The 15183-nt window shown below is 52.8% G+C and overlaps 1 protein-coding gene across 5 annotated transcripts in view; it reads left to right on the forward strand.

Annotated features, from left to right (window-relative positions):
* Positions 1–7374: 7374 nt before the first annotated feature.
* Positions 7375–15183, forward strand: part of LOC128973459 (guanine nucleotide-binding protein G(o) subunit alpha) — a 192077-nt gene continuing 184268 nt past the window's right edge. For all 5 annotated transcript variants that reach the window (XM_054389777.1, XM_054389775.1, XM_054389776.1 and 2 more), the window contains exons 1-2: positions 7375–7492; positions 7631–7673. In XM_054389777.1, coding sequence (XP_054245752.1) covers positions 7375–7492; positions 7631–7673 — 161 coding nt within the window. The remainder of the gene's footprint in view (positions 7493–7630; positions 7674–15183) is intronic.

Below are 15183 nucleotides of genomic sequence, written 5' to 3' on the forward strand. Positions count from 1 at the left end.
TGATCAGATCCTTCTCAGCCTTCTCTTCTCCAGACTAAACAGCCCCAGGGCTCAGTCTCTCTTCATAGGGGAGATGCTCAAGTCCCCTAAGCATCCTCCTGGCTCTTCATTGGACTCTCTCCAGCAGGTCTCTGTCTCTCTTGAACTGGGGAGCCCCAAACTGGACACAGGATTCCAGGTGTGGTCTCACCAGGGCAGAGTAGAGGGGAAGAAGAACCTCCCACTTTAAGTCAATGACTCATCTTTTTTGAGGCCTGCTGAACAATTTTCCCAGCCTGTTTTACTGCCTCCTGGCAAGCTGTGAGGCATGCACTGTTGGCACCCAAGAACACATGCTGGCATCAGTGGCAAGGGTTTGCAGCTGCTCCCAGAGGCCATACCTGGACAGTCTGGAGGACACATCTGCACAGTTGCACTCTGTGATAGGCAATGGATATAAACTACAGCACTGGAGGTGCTGAAATAGCCAGAACATTGCTTCTACAGGCAACAAAATTCTTACATGGTTGGGTCAAATAATTGAGCATAATGTTCCTGGCTTAAGGAAAATACACCCAGCATCAGCAAAGGGGAAATGCACACTTCAGTCTAGCATTAGAAGTTACAAATTTGCATGCAAATATATACTGAGGAGTCTGAAAGAGCTAAATCATAGTTTTTCTTTTTTTTTTGGGGGGGGGGGGGGGGGGGGGGAGGGCAGGCTTTTGCTTGCAAAAGACATTTCCAGTGTGGATATGGATTTGTATTATAATTTCCTGTGTGTTGCTTAGAGAGCATCCCCATGGAGAAGGACCTGGGAGTGCTGGTGGAAAAGAAGTTCTCCATGTGTCAGCAATGTGCCCTTGTGGCCAAGAAGGCCAAAGGGATCCTGGGGGACATCAAGAGGAGTGTGTCCAACAGATCAAGGGAGGTGCTTCTCCCTCTCTACTCTGCCATAGTGAGACCTCACCTGGAGTATTGCATCCAGTTTTGGGTTCCCCAGTTCAAGAGGGACAGGGATCTGCTGGAGAGAGTCCAACAGAGGGCTATGAGGATGCTGAAGGGACTGGAGCACTGCCCTTGGAGGAGAGACTGAGAGCCCTGGGGGTGACTGGTCTGGAGAAGACTGAGAGGGGATTGAATAAATGTTTATAAATATCTGAGGGCTGGGGGTCAAGAGGGAGGGGACAGGCTCTGCTCAGTTGCACCCTGGGATAGGACAAGGGGCAATGGATGGAAACTCCAGCACAGGAGGTTCCACCTCAACATGAGGAGGAACTTCTGCACTGTGAGGGTCACAGAACACTGGAACAGGCTGCCCAGAGAGGTTGTGGAATCTCCTTCTCTGGAGACTTTCAAGACCCATCTGGATGTGTTCCTGTGTGACCTGTGCTGGATTCTATGGTTCTGCTCTGGCAGAGGGGTTGGACTCAATGGTCTTTGAAGGTCCCTTCCAACCCCTAACATCCTGTGTGTGATTCTGCCATACCGAAGGGAAAAAAAAAAAAAAAAGGCAACCTATTTTCATCTGAAGTTGCTACTGCCAGCAACCACTTTTTATTAAAAGAGGAATTCTGTCAGCTCCTGAAAAATGGAAACAGCCTTTTCAGCAACAAACCCCAACATATTTATCTCCAAAGCCAAGTGGGTTGGTATGGATCTTGATTGTTTGGTGGGGGAGGCAGGCTTCTTTTTTCTTTTTTCTTTTTTTTTTTTTTCTTTTCAAGTTCTTGAAACTTGTCTGCCATGAACAAGCAGATTCTTCAAAAAGTGAAATTTCCCTCTAAGAAAATTTCAAAGGGAACACTTCCACCAGCTCAGCTCAATTAGCAGCAGCAGCAGCACAAAAATGGCTCAATTTCACAGCTGCTCCCCTGAATCTGAGAGCTGACAAAGCAAGGAGAAGATTTGGCCATTTCTGATTATCCCTTAGGAAAGAAATTGGCAGATATTCCCATAGGGATGGGGATGTACCTGGAACAAAGGGCTGAGGGTGGCCTCTGCACTGGTCAAGCAGAAGAGAAATCATTTTCTCCATGGCAGGAGGTGCAGGCTATACAAATCTCTCAGATGAGTAGCCAGAGGCTGATACAAAAGACTGATTCTCTTAGGAAAACCCTTGGAGAGTATCCCAATAAGACTCCAAAGCTGGCAAGCTGCTGGAGAAGATGGGATGTAAGTGCAACTATCTCCTGAGGACGCTGCCTCTGGATTTCTTGCCTCTTCATAATGCCCTCTGGCTAGAACCATTGAAATGAAACCTATTGATTGAAATTCTGATCCTATTGATTTTACACAAGAGGTTTGGGCAGATATGAAAGAGCAGGAACTGCTCTGTAACCGCTCCCATCACCACTCAATACACATGGTAGGCTGAGTTTGTCCATCTCAGCCTCCTGAGCTTCCAGGAATAAATGAACCAAAATTCAACTCTCCAGCACACATTAGCTCACAAACACCTGGGAAATATCACTGGTCCCTGAACATGCTGCTTATGAACTCCCTTCTGCTTTCTTTTCATAGAATCATAGAATCAATCAGGTTGGAAGAGACCTCCAAGAGCATCCAGTCCAACCTATCACTCAGCCCTATCCAATCAACATAGAAACATTTGTCAGCTTCTGCCTCACATCTCCACTTTAAGGTCATTGATCACATGCCATGTTCCCCTCTTTATTTCAGAGGTGTGGAGGGAAAATGGCCTGGGAGCAAGGTGGGATGGGAAACAGCGCTGGGAGGAGGTGATGGGAAGGAAAGTGCCAGGGACCTCATGCTATTACACATCATATTTCTACCCCTAAATGAAAGGTCCTGGGTTTGGGAACTGCAGAGCTCCTGACAACAGGTCAGAAGATCCCAGAGGAGGCAATGAACAGAGAGAATCACAGAATCACAGAATGTTAAGGGCTGGAAGGGACCTTGAAAGCTCATCCACTCCAACCCCCCTGCCAGAGCAGGAGCACCTAGAGCAGGTCACACAGAAACACACCCAGGTGGGTTTTTAATATCTCCAGAGAGGGAGACTCCACAACCCCCCTGGGCAGTCTCTTCCAGTGTTCCGTCACCCTCACAGGGAAAAAAAAATTCCTCATGTTTCCATGGAACCTCCTATGCCTCAGCTTCCACCATTGCTCCTTGTGCTGTCACTGGGCACCACCAAGCAGGGCCTGGCTCCATCCATCCTCTTGGCACTCACCCTTTACATATTTATAAACATGAATGAGGTCACCCCTTAGGCTCCTCCTCTCCAAGCTGAAGAGCCCTCAGCTCCCTCAGGCTCTCCTCCTGGGGAAGATGTTCCACTCCCTTAATTATTTTTGTGCTTCTGCACTAGACTCATTCAAGCAGCTCCCTGAGGTCCTTCTTGACCTGAGGGGCCCAGAACCAGACACAATATTCCAGATGCAGCCTCACCAGGGCAGAGTAGAGGGGGAAGAAAGGTCTGAGGTGGAAAACCAGGGCAGTGTTAAGAGTATATTCTCCCACACCCAACACCATAAACAGCAGCCCACTGCTTTCCCTGAGTCCCTGTGAAGTAATCCTAGAGCAACCCAGAGCCAGTATTTCCTTCCCGCAACCCAGGGATGTTTCTGTCAAGCTTCTGTAAGCATCTGCTTTTGGGCAAGGAGGTGGAGCAGGCTTTGGAGCCAAAATCAGCTGCTTTGCTGTTCACATCCACTTCCTACCAACCAAACCTCCCTTTGCAGGCTTCCCTTGTATTGAAGCTGGTGGCTGTCCTTCCTAAACGCCAGGCAGTGGTCCTTGATTTTGCTCATTTTAGTGGGATGCACTTAGCTTCCTGCTCTCAACACTTTATTCTTTCCTCTCCAGATCTTTTTATAGCCAGACTGTCACATATCAATCAATGGCCTGGATTAAAGTTGAATATATCATGACTTGCCTGGGCCAGCAGAAGAGCATTTCAGATAAAGTCCTGTTTATTTTCTTTCCCTCATTGACATTTGTTTTCTTCCCTGTTTCCAACCTTGTGAAATGGCAAAACCTGCCAGGAAAATTGCAGGGTTTTAACTCACTAGAATTCCTAAATATAATTGTTAGATGTCATGGAATGGTTATGACATGAAGGGAGGTCATTGGTGAGAAGAGATCTGTGATCAAGCAAACCCCTTGATTACAGTGATGGAAAGCAGCATCCAAAATGGGGCTGAAACTTGATGCCTTCGCATCAACCACGGGAATGATTCACATCACCAGTGTTGATCAAAGTGATTTAACTGTGGGGAGCTCCAGGAGGACTCCTCACAGTTTACACATGTCACACTCTGGGGTGGGTGAGTGGGCATAGGAGCTGTGAAGGACGTACACAGCACATGGGAAGCCAGGGCCTCCGTGCTGTATGGGGCTGGGGTGCAGTGCAAGGGTGCAGGAGCTGTGTGGAGCTGGGGTGTCATGCATGGCTGCAGGAGCTGTGTGGAGCTGGGGTGTCATGCATGGGTGCAGGAGCTGTGTGGGGCTGGGGTGTCATGCATGGCTGCAGGAGCTGTGTGGAGCTGGGGTGCAGTGCAAGGGTGCAGGAGCTGTGTGGGGCTGGGGTGTCATGCATGGCTGCAGGAGCTGTGTGGAGCTGGGGTGTCATGCATGGCTGCAGGAGCTGTGTGGAGCTGGGGTGCAATGCAAGGGTGCAGGAGCTGTGTGGAGCTGGGGTGTCATGCATGGCTGCAGGAGCTGTGTGGAGCTGGGGTGTCATGCATGGGTGCAGGAGCTGTGTGGGGCTGGGGTGTCATGCATGGGTGCAGGAGCTGTGTGGAGCTGGGGTGTCATGCATGGGTGCAGGAGCTGTGTGGGGCTGGGGTGTCATGCATGGCTGCAGGAGCTGTGTGGAGCTGGGGTGTCATGCATGGGTGCAGGAGCTGTGTGGAGCTGGGGTGTCATGCATGGCTGCAGGAGCTGTGTGGAGCTGGGGTGCCGTGCAAGGGTGCAGGAGCTGTGTGGAGCTGGGGTGTCATGCATGGGTGCAGGAGCTGTGTGGAGCTGGGGTGTCATGCATGGGTGCAGGAGCTGTGTGGAGCTGGGGTGTCATGCATGGGTGCAGGAGCTGTGTGGAGCTGGGGTGTCATGCATGGGTGCAGGAGCTGTGTGGAGCTGGGGTGTCATGCATGGGTGCAGGAGCTGTGTGGGGCTGGGGTGTCATGCATGGGTGGAGGAGCTGTGTGGAGCTGGGGTGTCATGCATGGCTGCAGGAGCTGTGTGGGGCTGGGGTGCAGTGCAAGGGTGCAGGAGCTGTGTGGAGCTGGGGTGTCATGCATGGGTGCAGGAGCTGTGTGGAGCTGGGGTGTCATGCATGGCTGCAGGAGCTGTGTGGAGCTGGGGTGTCACGCATGGGTGCAGGAGCTGTGTGGAGCTGGGGTGTCATGCATGGCTGCAGGAGCTGTGTGGAGCTGGGGTGTCATGCATGGGTGCAGGAGCTGTGTGGAGCTGGGGTGTCATGCATGGGTGGAGGAGCTGTGTGGAGCTGGGGTGTCATGCATGGGTGCAGGAGCTGTGTGGGGCTGGGGTGTCATGCATGGGTGCAGGAGCTGTGTGGAGCTGGGGTGTCATGCATGGTGCAGGAGCTGTGTGGAGCTGGGGTGTCATGCATGGGTGCAGGAGCTGTGTGGAGCTGGGGTGTCATGCATGGCTGCAGGAGCTGTGTGGAGCTGGGGTGTCATGCATGGGTGGAGGAGCTGTGTGGAGCTGGGGTGTCATGCATGGCTGCAGGAGCTGTGTGGAGCTGGGGTGTCATGCATGGGTGCAGGAGCTGTGTGGAGCTGGGGTGCAGTGCAAGGGTGCAGGAGCTGTGTGGAGCTGGGGTGTCATGCATGGCTGCAGGAGCTGTGTGGAGCTGGGGTGTCATGCATGGGTGGAGGAGCTGTGTGGAGCTGGGGTGTCATGCATGGGTGCAGGAGCTGTGTGGAGCTGGGGTGTCATGCATGGGTGCAGGAGCTGTGTGGAGCTGGGGTGTCATGCATGGGTGCAGGAGCTGTGTGGAGCTGGGGTGTCATGCATGGCTGCAGGAGCTGTGTGGAGCTGGGGTGTCATGCATGGCTGCAGGAGCTGTGTGGAGCTGGGGTGTCATGCATGGGTGGAGGAGCTGTGTGGAGCTGGGGTGTCATGCATGGGTGGAGGAGCTGTGTGGAGCTGGGGTGTCATGCATGGCTGCAGGAGCTGTGTGGGGCTGGGGTGCAGTGCAAGGGTGCAGGAGCTGTGTGGAGCTGGGGTGTCATGCATGGCTGCAGGAGCTGTGTGGGGCTGGGCTGTCATGCATGGCTGCAGGAGCTGTGTGGGGCTCCTCAGTGCACGGGGCTGGCATTCAGCAACCCTGGCCTTTGGGAAGCCTAACACCCCGGTGAACCCACCGCTGCCACCCAGCTCCAGCCTTCACCCCGTTCCCCCACGCACTGAGGTGCTGGGCCCAGCCAGGGCAGACCCTAGCCCCGAGTGGCAGGAGCCCGAGTCACGATCCCTCCTGCCCGGCTGACAGCAGCTGCCCCGGGGAAAGGCGCAGGAGCCCGGGTCACGGCCTCCCTCTGACCCGGGCGGTGGAGAACGCACACCGGGGCCGCGACCTCTCTCCGCGTCGGCCTGCGGGGCGGGTGTGCAGCCGCAGCCTAACCCCAAGAGAGCCGTCGAGGAGCCCTGTCCGGGCACCCGCTCTGGTGGCGCTGGCGGGCCGCGGGCCGCTCGACCGTGGGGACCGGGGCGGCGGCGGCAGCGGTGCCGGCGCCGAGGCGGGGACCGCGCCGGCGAGGCCGCGAGCATGCGCAAGCCGCGCGCGTCACGGGAGCGGGCGAGGCCGGCGGGAACGCGGAGCCCCGGCGCGCCCCCGGCTTCCCTTTCGCCGCTCCCGCGCCTCCATTCGGCTCCGCCGAGCGCTACCAGCGCGCCCCGCCGCCGCCGCCACCCCGCCCGTTCGAGACCCGCCCGGGAGTGGAGAGCGCGACAGCCGGGAGCACGGGAGAGAAGGAAAGATCCTCCCCCCGGCGCGATCTCTCTTCCTCCTCCTCCTCCCCCGCCTCCGCCTCCGCCTCCCGGCCGGGAAGAGCTCGCCGTGCCCGCAGCAGCCCCGCTGGATGCACTGAGTGCTCGGGCGCGGGGAGAGGGGCAGGAGGGAGCCGGGAGCCCCGCCGCGGAGCCGCTGCGCTGCCCGGAGGCTCACGGCCATTTGCTTCAAGGCTTTTTATTCTTTCCCTTTCCCCCCCCCCCTCCCCTCCCCGCCCGGCCGCCGGTGGCTGGCTTTGCCCCTGCCTCCTCCTCTCAGCCCGCAGGAGCCAGCCGAGGCGGCGGCGACAGGGGCTGCAATTTTTTTTTCCCTCGCCCCCCACCCCTTTCCCCTCCCCCCTTTCCCCCTTTTTTTTTTTTTTTTGGTAATTTTTTAATTAAATTTTTGTCGCCGCCATGGGATGTACCCTGAGCGCTGAGGAAAGAGCCGCCTTGGAGCGGAGCAAGGCCATCGAGAAGAACCTTAAGGAGGACGGGATCAGCGCTGCTAAAGATGTGAAACTCCTCCTGCTCGGTAAGAAGCCTCTGGCCGCCCGGTCACCCCTCGCCACACACGCACACTTCTGCCCCGAGTCCCCGTTAGCCGCCTCCTCCCTTTGCGCTTATCCTCCCCTCATCTCTCCTTTTTTTTTTTTTTTTTTTTCCCCCACAGGGGCCGGAGAGTCTGGGAAAAGCACCATCGTGAAGCAAATGAAGTGAGTCCCGCGTGGGTTGTGGGGAAATAGCGAGTAAACGGCTTTAATATGGGGAGGGCGAGCGGGGCGGGGGCTCGCTTGAGGTGAGTGAGGGCCGCAGGCGCCATGTTTACCTGAGGGGACCGTGAGGGCGGGAAGGGAAGCGGCAGGGGTAAGGCCCCGCTATCGCCGTTGCCGCTGCTGTTCAGGGCCGGTGTGGTGCTGAAGTGTTGCCCGCTGGCCTCGCCCCGCGGCAGGGAGGAGGGGGGGAAGGTGGGCTGAGAGCGGACGCCCCCCTCCTCCCTACCGCGGGGCGAGGCCGCGCAGATGTCCCCACGAAGCGGACCGCTGTCAGTTAAGCTTAATGTCGGGGTGTTATCTGCCGGCTCTGCGGATTTAACGCTAGGCTCCCTACCACCCAAAGCCCCTTTTATTGAGATTTTAGCCTCTCTTTTTAATTAATGAAAAGCGAGCTTGGCCGCTTACCACCGATCACATCCAACCCTGCCCCGGGGGAGGGAGAGCGGTGGTGGTGTGGGGGGGGGTTGTTCTAACCGTGCCCGAGGTAGCTTCCAGAGCCCCGGAGCTGCCCCTCGCTGGGGCTCCCCTACACAATACGTTCACCTCGTGTTTAATTAAACGTTGCTGAGCAATAAAAAAAACCCACCGCATGGTCCCTTCCTGAAGTAATTGCATCCCATAGGAAAAGCAGGTGCCGGGGAAGGCTAATGAAGGAGTGGCACGGTTATGCTTTTTTTATCCCCCTCTTTCATTTTTAATTAAAATAGCGAAATACCCCAGCCTCCCACCATGACGGGCTGGTTCGAGGCGGGCGCCATCACGGCACAAGCCCCGGGCGCTGGTTCAGGGTCTGGATTTACGTTAGGGAGAGGCACGGAGGAGCCGTGGCTGCTTTGCGAAGCCGGTGATTGCAGAGGGATCCGTGGCTGGGAGGAGCCCCCCCGGGGACCGACGTTGCTTAGCGAGGCAGCAGAGCTGGGTGTGGATGGGGTGTAGGGAGTATAGGGGGGAGTGCAGGCTGCTCTCCTCAGTCCTGGCAGCGGGTGCCTTTGCGGCGGGCCGGGGTTGTGCCGGCCGGCGAGCGGGCGGGCAGGTCCCGGCGCGGCTGCGGCTTTCAGGCGGTTCGCATGGTGGACAGCGCCCAGCGGGGACTCGAACCGCCAGCAAAGTCGCCGCTTCGGCACCGCTCGGCTCCTCCCGGCGGCGGCCGAGCGCAGGGCTCGGCTGCCTTCGGAGAGCGCTCGGAGGCGGTCGGGGAGAAGCAGAAGGGGGCTCGGAAATAGCCGAAGGGCCTCGTTGTCCGCTCGGCAATCTGTTGCCCTGCACTCCCGTAGCATCCCCGGGTATACGTGAGTGTGAGTGTGCGAGTGAGTGTAGGTGTGACTAGGCGTGTAAGTGTGCGTGCGCCGTGGGGGCAGATCCGGGCCTTCAGCTCAGCTTCTCTCCAGCCAGAGTGGCTTAGCGGGTGACCCGGATCTTTCTGTATCAACTCGGTGGCCGCTGCGTCCAGCCCTCGGGTGTTCACAGGGGACTAAACCGTCATCCTCGCCTCAGGCAACGCTTTTCCCAAGGGACTGCAGGGCTGGGAGGTCTCGTTGTGAGGAGGCTCGCCTCCAGCACACAGTGGTCTCCACAGCTTTTCCCACCGACATTTGTGTATCCTACTTCTGTAAGGCCTCTGAGCTTCCCCTTTTGCACCCACATTTGTGAACCCTACTTCTGTAAAGGCTCTGAGCTTCCCCTTTCATGGTTTGAAATGAGGCTTTCCACCCCACCAGCTCGATTTGGGGCTGGGGTGGGTTTGGTTTGCATATGTTTGTGTGCAAAAGGTGGATCAGGGGAGGTGTTACTGAAGATGAACACCAATAAATTATTTAATCTCTAGGAACTGCTTCTGCAGAAGCCTGCTGGAATGGTGGGTGATGGGATTTGGTGGGAGAAGCTGTAGGTACCACAATAGCAGTGCAGGAGCGCATACATACAGAGCCTATAGGCAGGAGGGCTCGTGGTGACTACACTGGCTTGCACAGTTCCTCTTGTTTGCCCACGAGCAAAAGAAAATTACATCAAGACAATAACCTGTTGGCTGGACTAGATCAGTAGAGAGGACTGAAATAAACCCTGTGGCATAGATATGGATATATATCATTCCCATTAAACTGTTATTCTTAAAATAAGGCAACAGGCTTGCAGCTTTGTACCTGAGTCGAAAATACCAAGGAGGCTGCTGTGGTAAAAGGAGTGGTAGAGTCGGGAACTGGGAGGTGGCCCTCAGTGTGGAAACTCCAGCGAAGTGTGGGGAGGCTGGGGTGGGGACAGCAGTGTTGCCATGAGCACGGCAGCAGGCATCTGGAGAGAGCCGCGCAGCCGCGGGCACCGGGGAGAGCGACGTGCAGGGGAGAACTCGGGGAAATGAACATTTCTGAAAATTAATTTCACTGTAATGTAGGCATTAGCATTTCACCTGGTCAGGCTCCATTAGACAGGCTTGCTGAGAACTTAATGAATTCTTAATAAAGATTAAATCGTGTGCTCATTAGATTTTGATGAAAGAGACTGCTATTTTATTTTTTTTTAATACTGTGTTATTGGTGTGCTTCTAGATAATAAATCTCATCCTCATGAATGGCTAAAGCAGCTTCCCACTTGGAGATTGCCTTGAAAAGCAGCACAGGAATCCATAGACAGATGAGGAAACGCTAAGACAAAGGAACAGAGAGCAGACATTGTTTCAGAGGACTAAGAAGAGGTTACATGCTGACCAGATAATCCTTGAAAGGTTGGGTAGCAGGAGAAGTGACAGGTAGAAACTGCAATAATATGAGAGTGTCTCCAGGATGGGGATTAGGATTTGTAATATTAATTAAAGATGGTTTACTGAAATATCTGCAGGTACCTTTCAGCTGGTGAACAAGTGTTAGCCAGCAAAGAAAGGGCTACTCATGAATGGCAGAGAAGTGGAACTGGAGGCTGGTGTGTACACCTTGAACAGTGGCAACACAGGCTAGGAATGGCACTGTCCTTACTGCCCAAGGTTGTTTTGACACCTTTAACACCCATCTTGCCCCTTAGGTGTGCTCATTATTTTCTTAGCACCAGTCCTGCACAACAGACACTTCACCTGTGCCTCAGAATATAAGGGCAGGGAACCGTCCCGGAAGGCACAGCCATGCCATGCAAGCCAGTGTGCGCCACGGTGTTCAGAATCAGGCTGTCACCAGGTTCTATTTTCACTTAAGTTTAAACTAGAAACCAGCTTTAACCAAGCAAATCTGGGGCCTCCATGCCAGAGGGGCAGAGTAACCACTCCCACCACCCCATCTCAGCAAATGCACTTTGATGTAGGACTGCAATGGATGTCAACACATTTTAGACCTTATATCCTGAAATAAAAGTTGAGCCTACGCAGATTTTGGAATATGTGATTAATTTTTTTTTTTTTCTGGAATACTTGGATCATAGCATGGAATCGAGACTGCTGTTACTCGTAGGATATTTTTGTGGGAACTTGTAACTCTAGTGAATGTGTTTGCTCATCAGGAGCCTCAGCCTAGGAAGACACCAAGAATATCTCAGTCTGTTACTGCTCAGCAGAATACTTAAATGAGTGCAATCATCCAGTGGTGAGCAGGGATGACTCGGATGGGGACGCTACCCACTGCCATCAGCAAGAAGCTTCCGGGGACTTCGGTGTTTAATCGAGGCTGAGTTAGCTGGCCTGGCTTCAAAAATATGCTCCTGCTGCCTTCAGCAGCAGCCCTCTGGCTTCAGCCTTCCCAAACGAGGGGTTAGTGATGGCTGTGGAATTCAGGAGGAGAGACAACGTTGCTTGCTCACAGGAAAAAATCTTGGGGTTTGGGTTTGGATTTTGCCTCTGCGACAGCAGCAGTTTTAATCTCCTGATGAGCTAGGAGCAGAGAGCTGGATCTGGCTCCCTTTCCCTAGACGCCAGAGCTTCCAGCCCTGCCTGTTCTCCAAACCAGTCGATTCACCCCTCACCAGCAGTGCTGGCAGTGCCTCATCTGATGGGATTCTCTGCTGTGCCGTGCTTTGCAAACTGTTAGCATGTCACGCATGACAAGGGCAGGAGTAGGCCATCAAGAGAGAAACACACTAGCCTACAACACTTATCTTTAAATATCTACTGTCTTCTCCCCAGCAGCCATCAGTCCCCATAGCCATCTGATCCCTGCTTTGACCTTTTTCCTAAAGGCCCTCCAAACAGCCCCAGGCTCTCCTTGCTCTCTCTGTAACTGAATTACTTGTAATCTAATGAACTTCTTCAGAGTGAGAAGCGGTCCCCGCCCACTGGTTTTACAGCCCATCTCAGCAATTCCATGGTAAATGCCATTGAAATGAAATGATGTGCTGTGAACACCCACTCCAGTGCTCTTTGCTGCATGTCTGTGTCTCCATGCTGTTGTGATTTCACACTTGCAGCCCCTTCCCCCAGGAACACCTCACCCCACGGGGGCTTTCAGCGTGGGGCTGGTTTGCCTCTGCGGCATGTTCCCAGGGAGAGGACTGCAAACTGTTTGCGTGTCTGTCCTACTCCTCAGTGCAGCCCTCCTGGGTGTGGAGCCCCACAAGGCCCACTGCCTTGCTCCTGTCTTGGGAATTGTTTGATCATGGTGTGAGCTAGCAGCCCAGAGACATGAATCTCACTAGAGCATAAGGTCAGGCAGAGCCATCCTTCTCCTGCTCTGTTTTCCAGCATTTCCATGACTTAAGTCCCAAAGTAGGGCAGCGACAGGCTGCACCTGGGCAGTGTTTGAAGCGGGTTTTGATAAGCAGAGGAAAGAGCTGGAGCCTTTCTGATGCAGGTGTGTCACTCTCCCAAGCCCTGCTCCAGTGCTCTGTGCCCTGGGTGTGGATTTGGCACAGTGCTGGCACACTGCTGCTCCTCAGAGCCCGGCAGAGGCAGCTCTGGTGGGGCTGCTTTCACAGTGAAACCCACACCTCATAGCAAACTGCCTGCCCGCCCTGGCAGTGCTGGGGTGTGGGGATGGCAGCTGATCAGTGCATTGCCAGCTTTGAGCAAGGCAGAGTCTGCTGCCAGAGCATCCCAGTGGAGTCTGCTTTTTCCCGTCTCCTTCCCAGATGCTTTCTTGCATCCTTGGATGCCATGTTCTGTGCCCTGCAGTGGCACAGCAGAGGGAGATTGCCTCTGAATCAGGCATGAATGGAGAGCTGGGAACAGAGGCAAGTGAGGCTGTTCATTTTAGCTTGTGGTTACAAAGGGTAATCATGTTTCCAGCACTTATTTCCTTCCTTTTTGATTATCAATTGTAAGCCAGACCAGTAACAACCCTGGTTCGTTCTTTTATACTTCGGGTTCTTGTTATTATACTGAGGGAGTCTTCAGAGGAAAGCAGCAACAATATTAGGAGGCAAGCTGGGATACATTTTGGGTTTGAGGGTTCTCTTTTTTTTCTTTTTCCTTGACAGTTCTTAATTTGTTTCTTGTTTCAGGGACTCATAAAAGTAAAAATATCTTCCAGTGACAACACTGAACTGCATAGCTTCTCCTCTTTCAACCTAGTTTTAAAATCTTAAAAGAAATTTGCCTGTCATATTCTGACATGACACATCTAGTCCTGTTGGAAATGTTTTAGTAATCTAATGAGATCAAAGCAGTTCTTTTAATGAGCTCTGAAGAAAGAGACAAATCAGCTGAACAAATGTAACCAAGGATCTGTTTTGTTTTATGGCTTGGCTAACCCAGAAGTTGTAAGAGACATTACACTGAGTCATGACATGTGAAAAAAAGGTTGTGGTTTTCCTCTTCAGTCTGTCCTTTCCCATTTGCCTGGGATACGTGTCATACCTAATGTGAATTCTCCAGTATGCTTACCTGGGGAATGCAGGGAAGATCATAAAAATATCCCTCCAGGATTTGGAGTGGGCTACAGGAGAGCTGGAGAGGGACTTTGTACAAAGGCATGGAGTGATAGGACAAGGGGTAATAGCTTCAAACTGGGAGCAGCTGGATTTAGATTAGACTTTAGGAAGAAATTCTTCCTCTTGAGGCTGATGAGACACTGGAACAGATTGCCCAGGGAAGTTGTGGAAGCTCCAGGCCTGGCAGTGTTCAAGACCAGGTTGGATGAGGCTTTGAGCAACCTGGTCTAGTAGGAGGTGTCTTGCTCTTGGCAGCAGAGTTGGAACTAGATGTTCTTTAAGGTCCCTTCCAACCCAAACCATTCTGTGATACTATGAAAACGGGGGCTGAATGAAAGGAGGCAGATGATGGAGGTAGAGGCACTTTGTTGGCTCTTCTGCTAGGTCTGGTCAAGAGAAAGATTGAGATGTAGAAGAAATGGTTTGCTGCTGGCCAAGGTGGGAAGAGGTCAGTAATGTCTCACAGACTCATGATGGCTGCCTGCAGCAGAATGAGTCTGCTTCAGGTGCTTTGCAGGGTTACAGCCTACCCCTGTGAGCGTCCATCTGCCCTGCTTTCTCCTGGATTTCCAGGATGCAAAATCAAACTACTGCTGAAGCCAGAAGGCCTGATGCCAATGCAGGGTCTAAGAGCTTGGCTTTGCAAACTTCTGAGCTCATTCCCATCCTGCTGAGATGGGTACCACCTGATGAAGGTAGAGAGCTTTTCTTAGGAGCCAGCAGCAGTTCACAGAGCAGAAAAGGATTTATTCTCTGTAGTCTGAAGTCCATGGTGAAACTCTTTAAGTGCAGAAGATAGGTTTTGGTCCTTTATTCATTATGAGAGTGTGAAGAGAAGCTCTGGCACAGAGAATTGGCAAAACCTTCTCCAGTTCAGCTGGCCCAGGTGTTTAAGAGTCTTCTCACTCTTCCTGCTGCAGTTGCAAACCTCTGGAGATTTACAGTTTTCTGCAGAGCCTGAAATTGCTCCTGCAGAGCCTGGACTTGCAGGATGACTGGGTGTGCTCTGTTTTCAGGGCTTCTTTGTTTAGTTCTGTCTTTTGTTTTTGAAAGAAAACTTCCATCTCTCCTCACCTCAGAAAAAAGTTAAAGAATAAATGTCCTTACTCTAGCCTAAGTGCTCTACAACTGGGAGCAAAATCAAAACCAGTCCAAATGAGGACAAGGAAAACAAAACTGTCCCAATTGCTTAGTTGTTTTTTTGAAGCCTGATTCCTTTTGTTTTGCATTAGCAAGATTGAAACCAGCAACCTCATTTATTTCAAATCAATGTGAATGCCACTGACCCCAAATCCTCCCCTTGACCTGAGTGGAATTTGGTGAAGATTATGTCAGTCCAATTTTTAAGAGAGCAGATGAATCTCAAATGTTTGTGTGCTGCTCAGTGGGATACTGGAAATGGTTAAGTTTCATTCACAACAACAAAACCAGGAAACAATAAGGTCTGGAAATCGCATTTTAAAAAGCTTTGGTGCATTAAACCTCAGGCCATTTTTCCTTGCCTCAAAAAGTCTTTTTATTTTATTTCTAGAGGGAAATACCTACGATTTTTGCCTCAATTTTCCTAATGCTGAAGAAATGCTCTGGCTAATGTAAAAATCCCCCATAA

Source organism: Indicator indicator, chromosome 19 (assembly GCF_027791375.1).
Source record: "Indicator indicator isolate 239-I01 chromosome 19, UM_Iind_1.1, whole genome shotgun sequence".
Lineage (NCBI taxonomy): Eukaryota > Metazoa > Chordata > Aves > Piciformes > Indicatoridae > Indicator > Indicator indicator.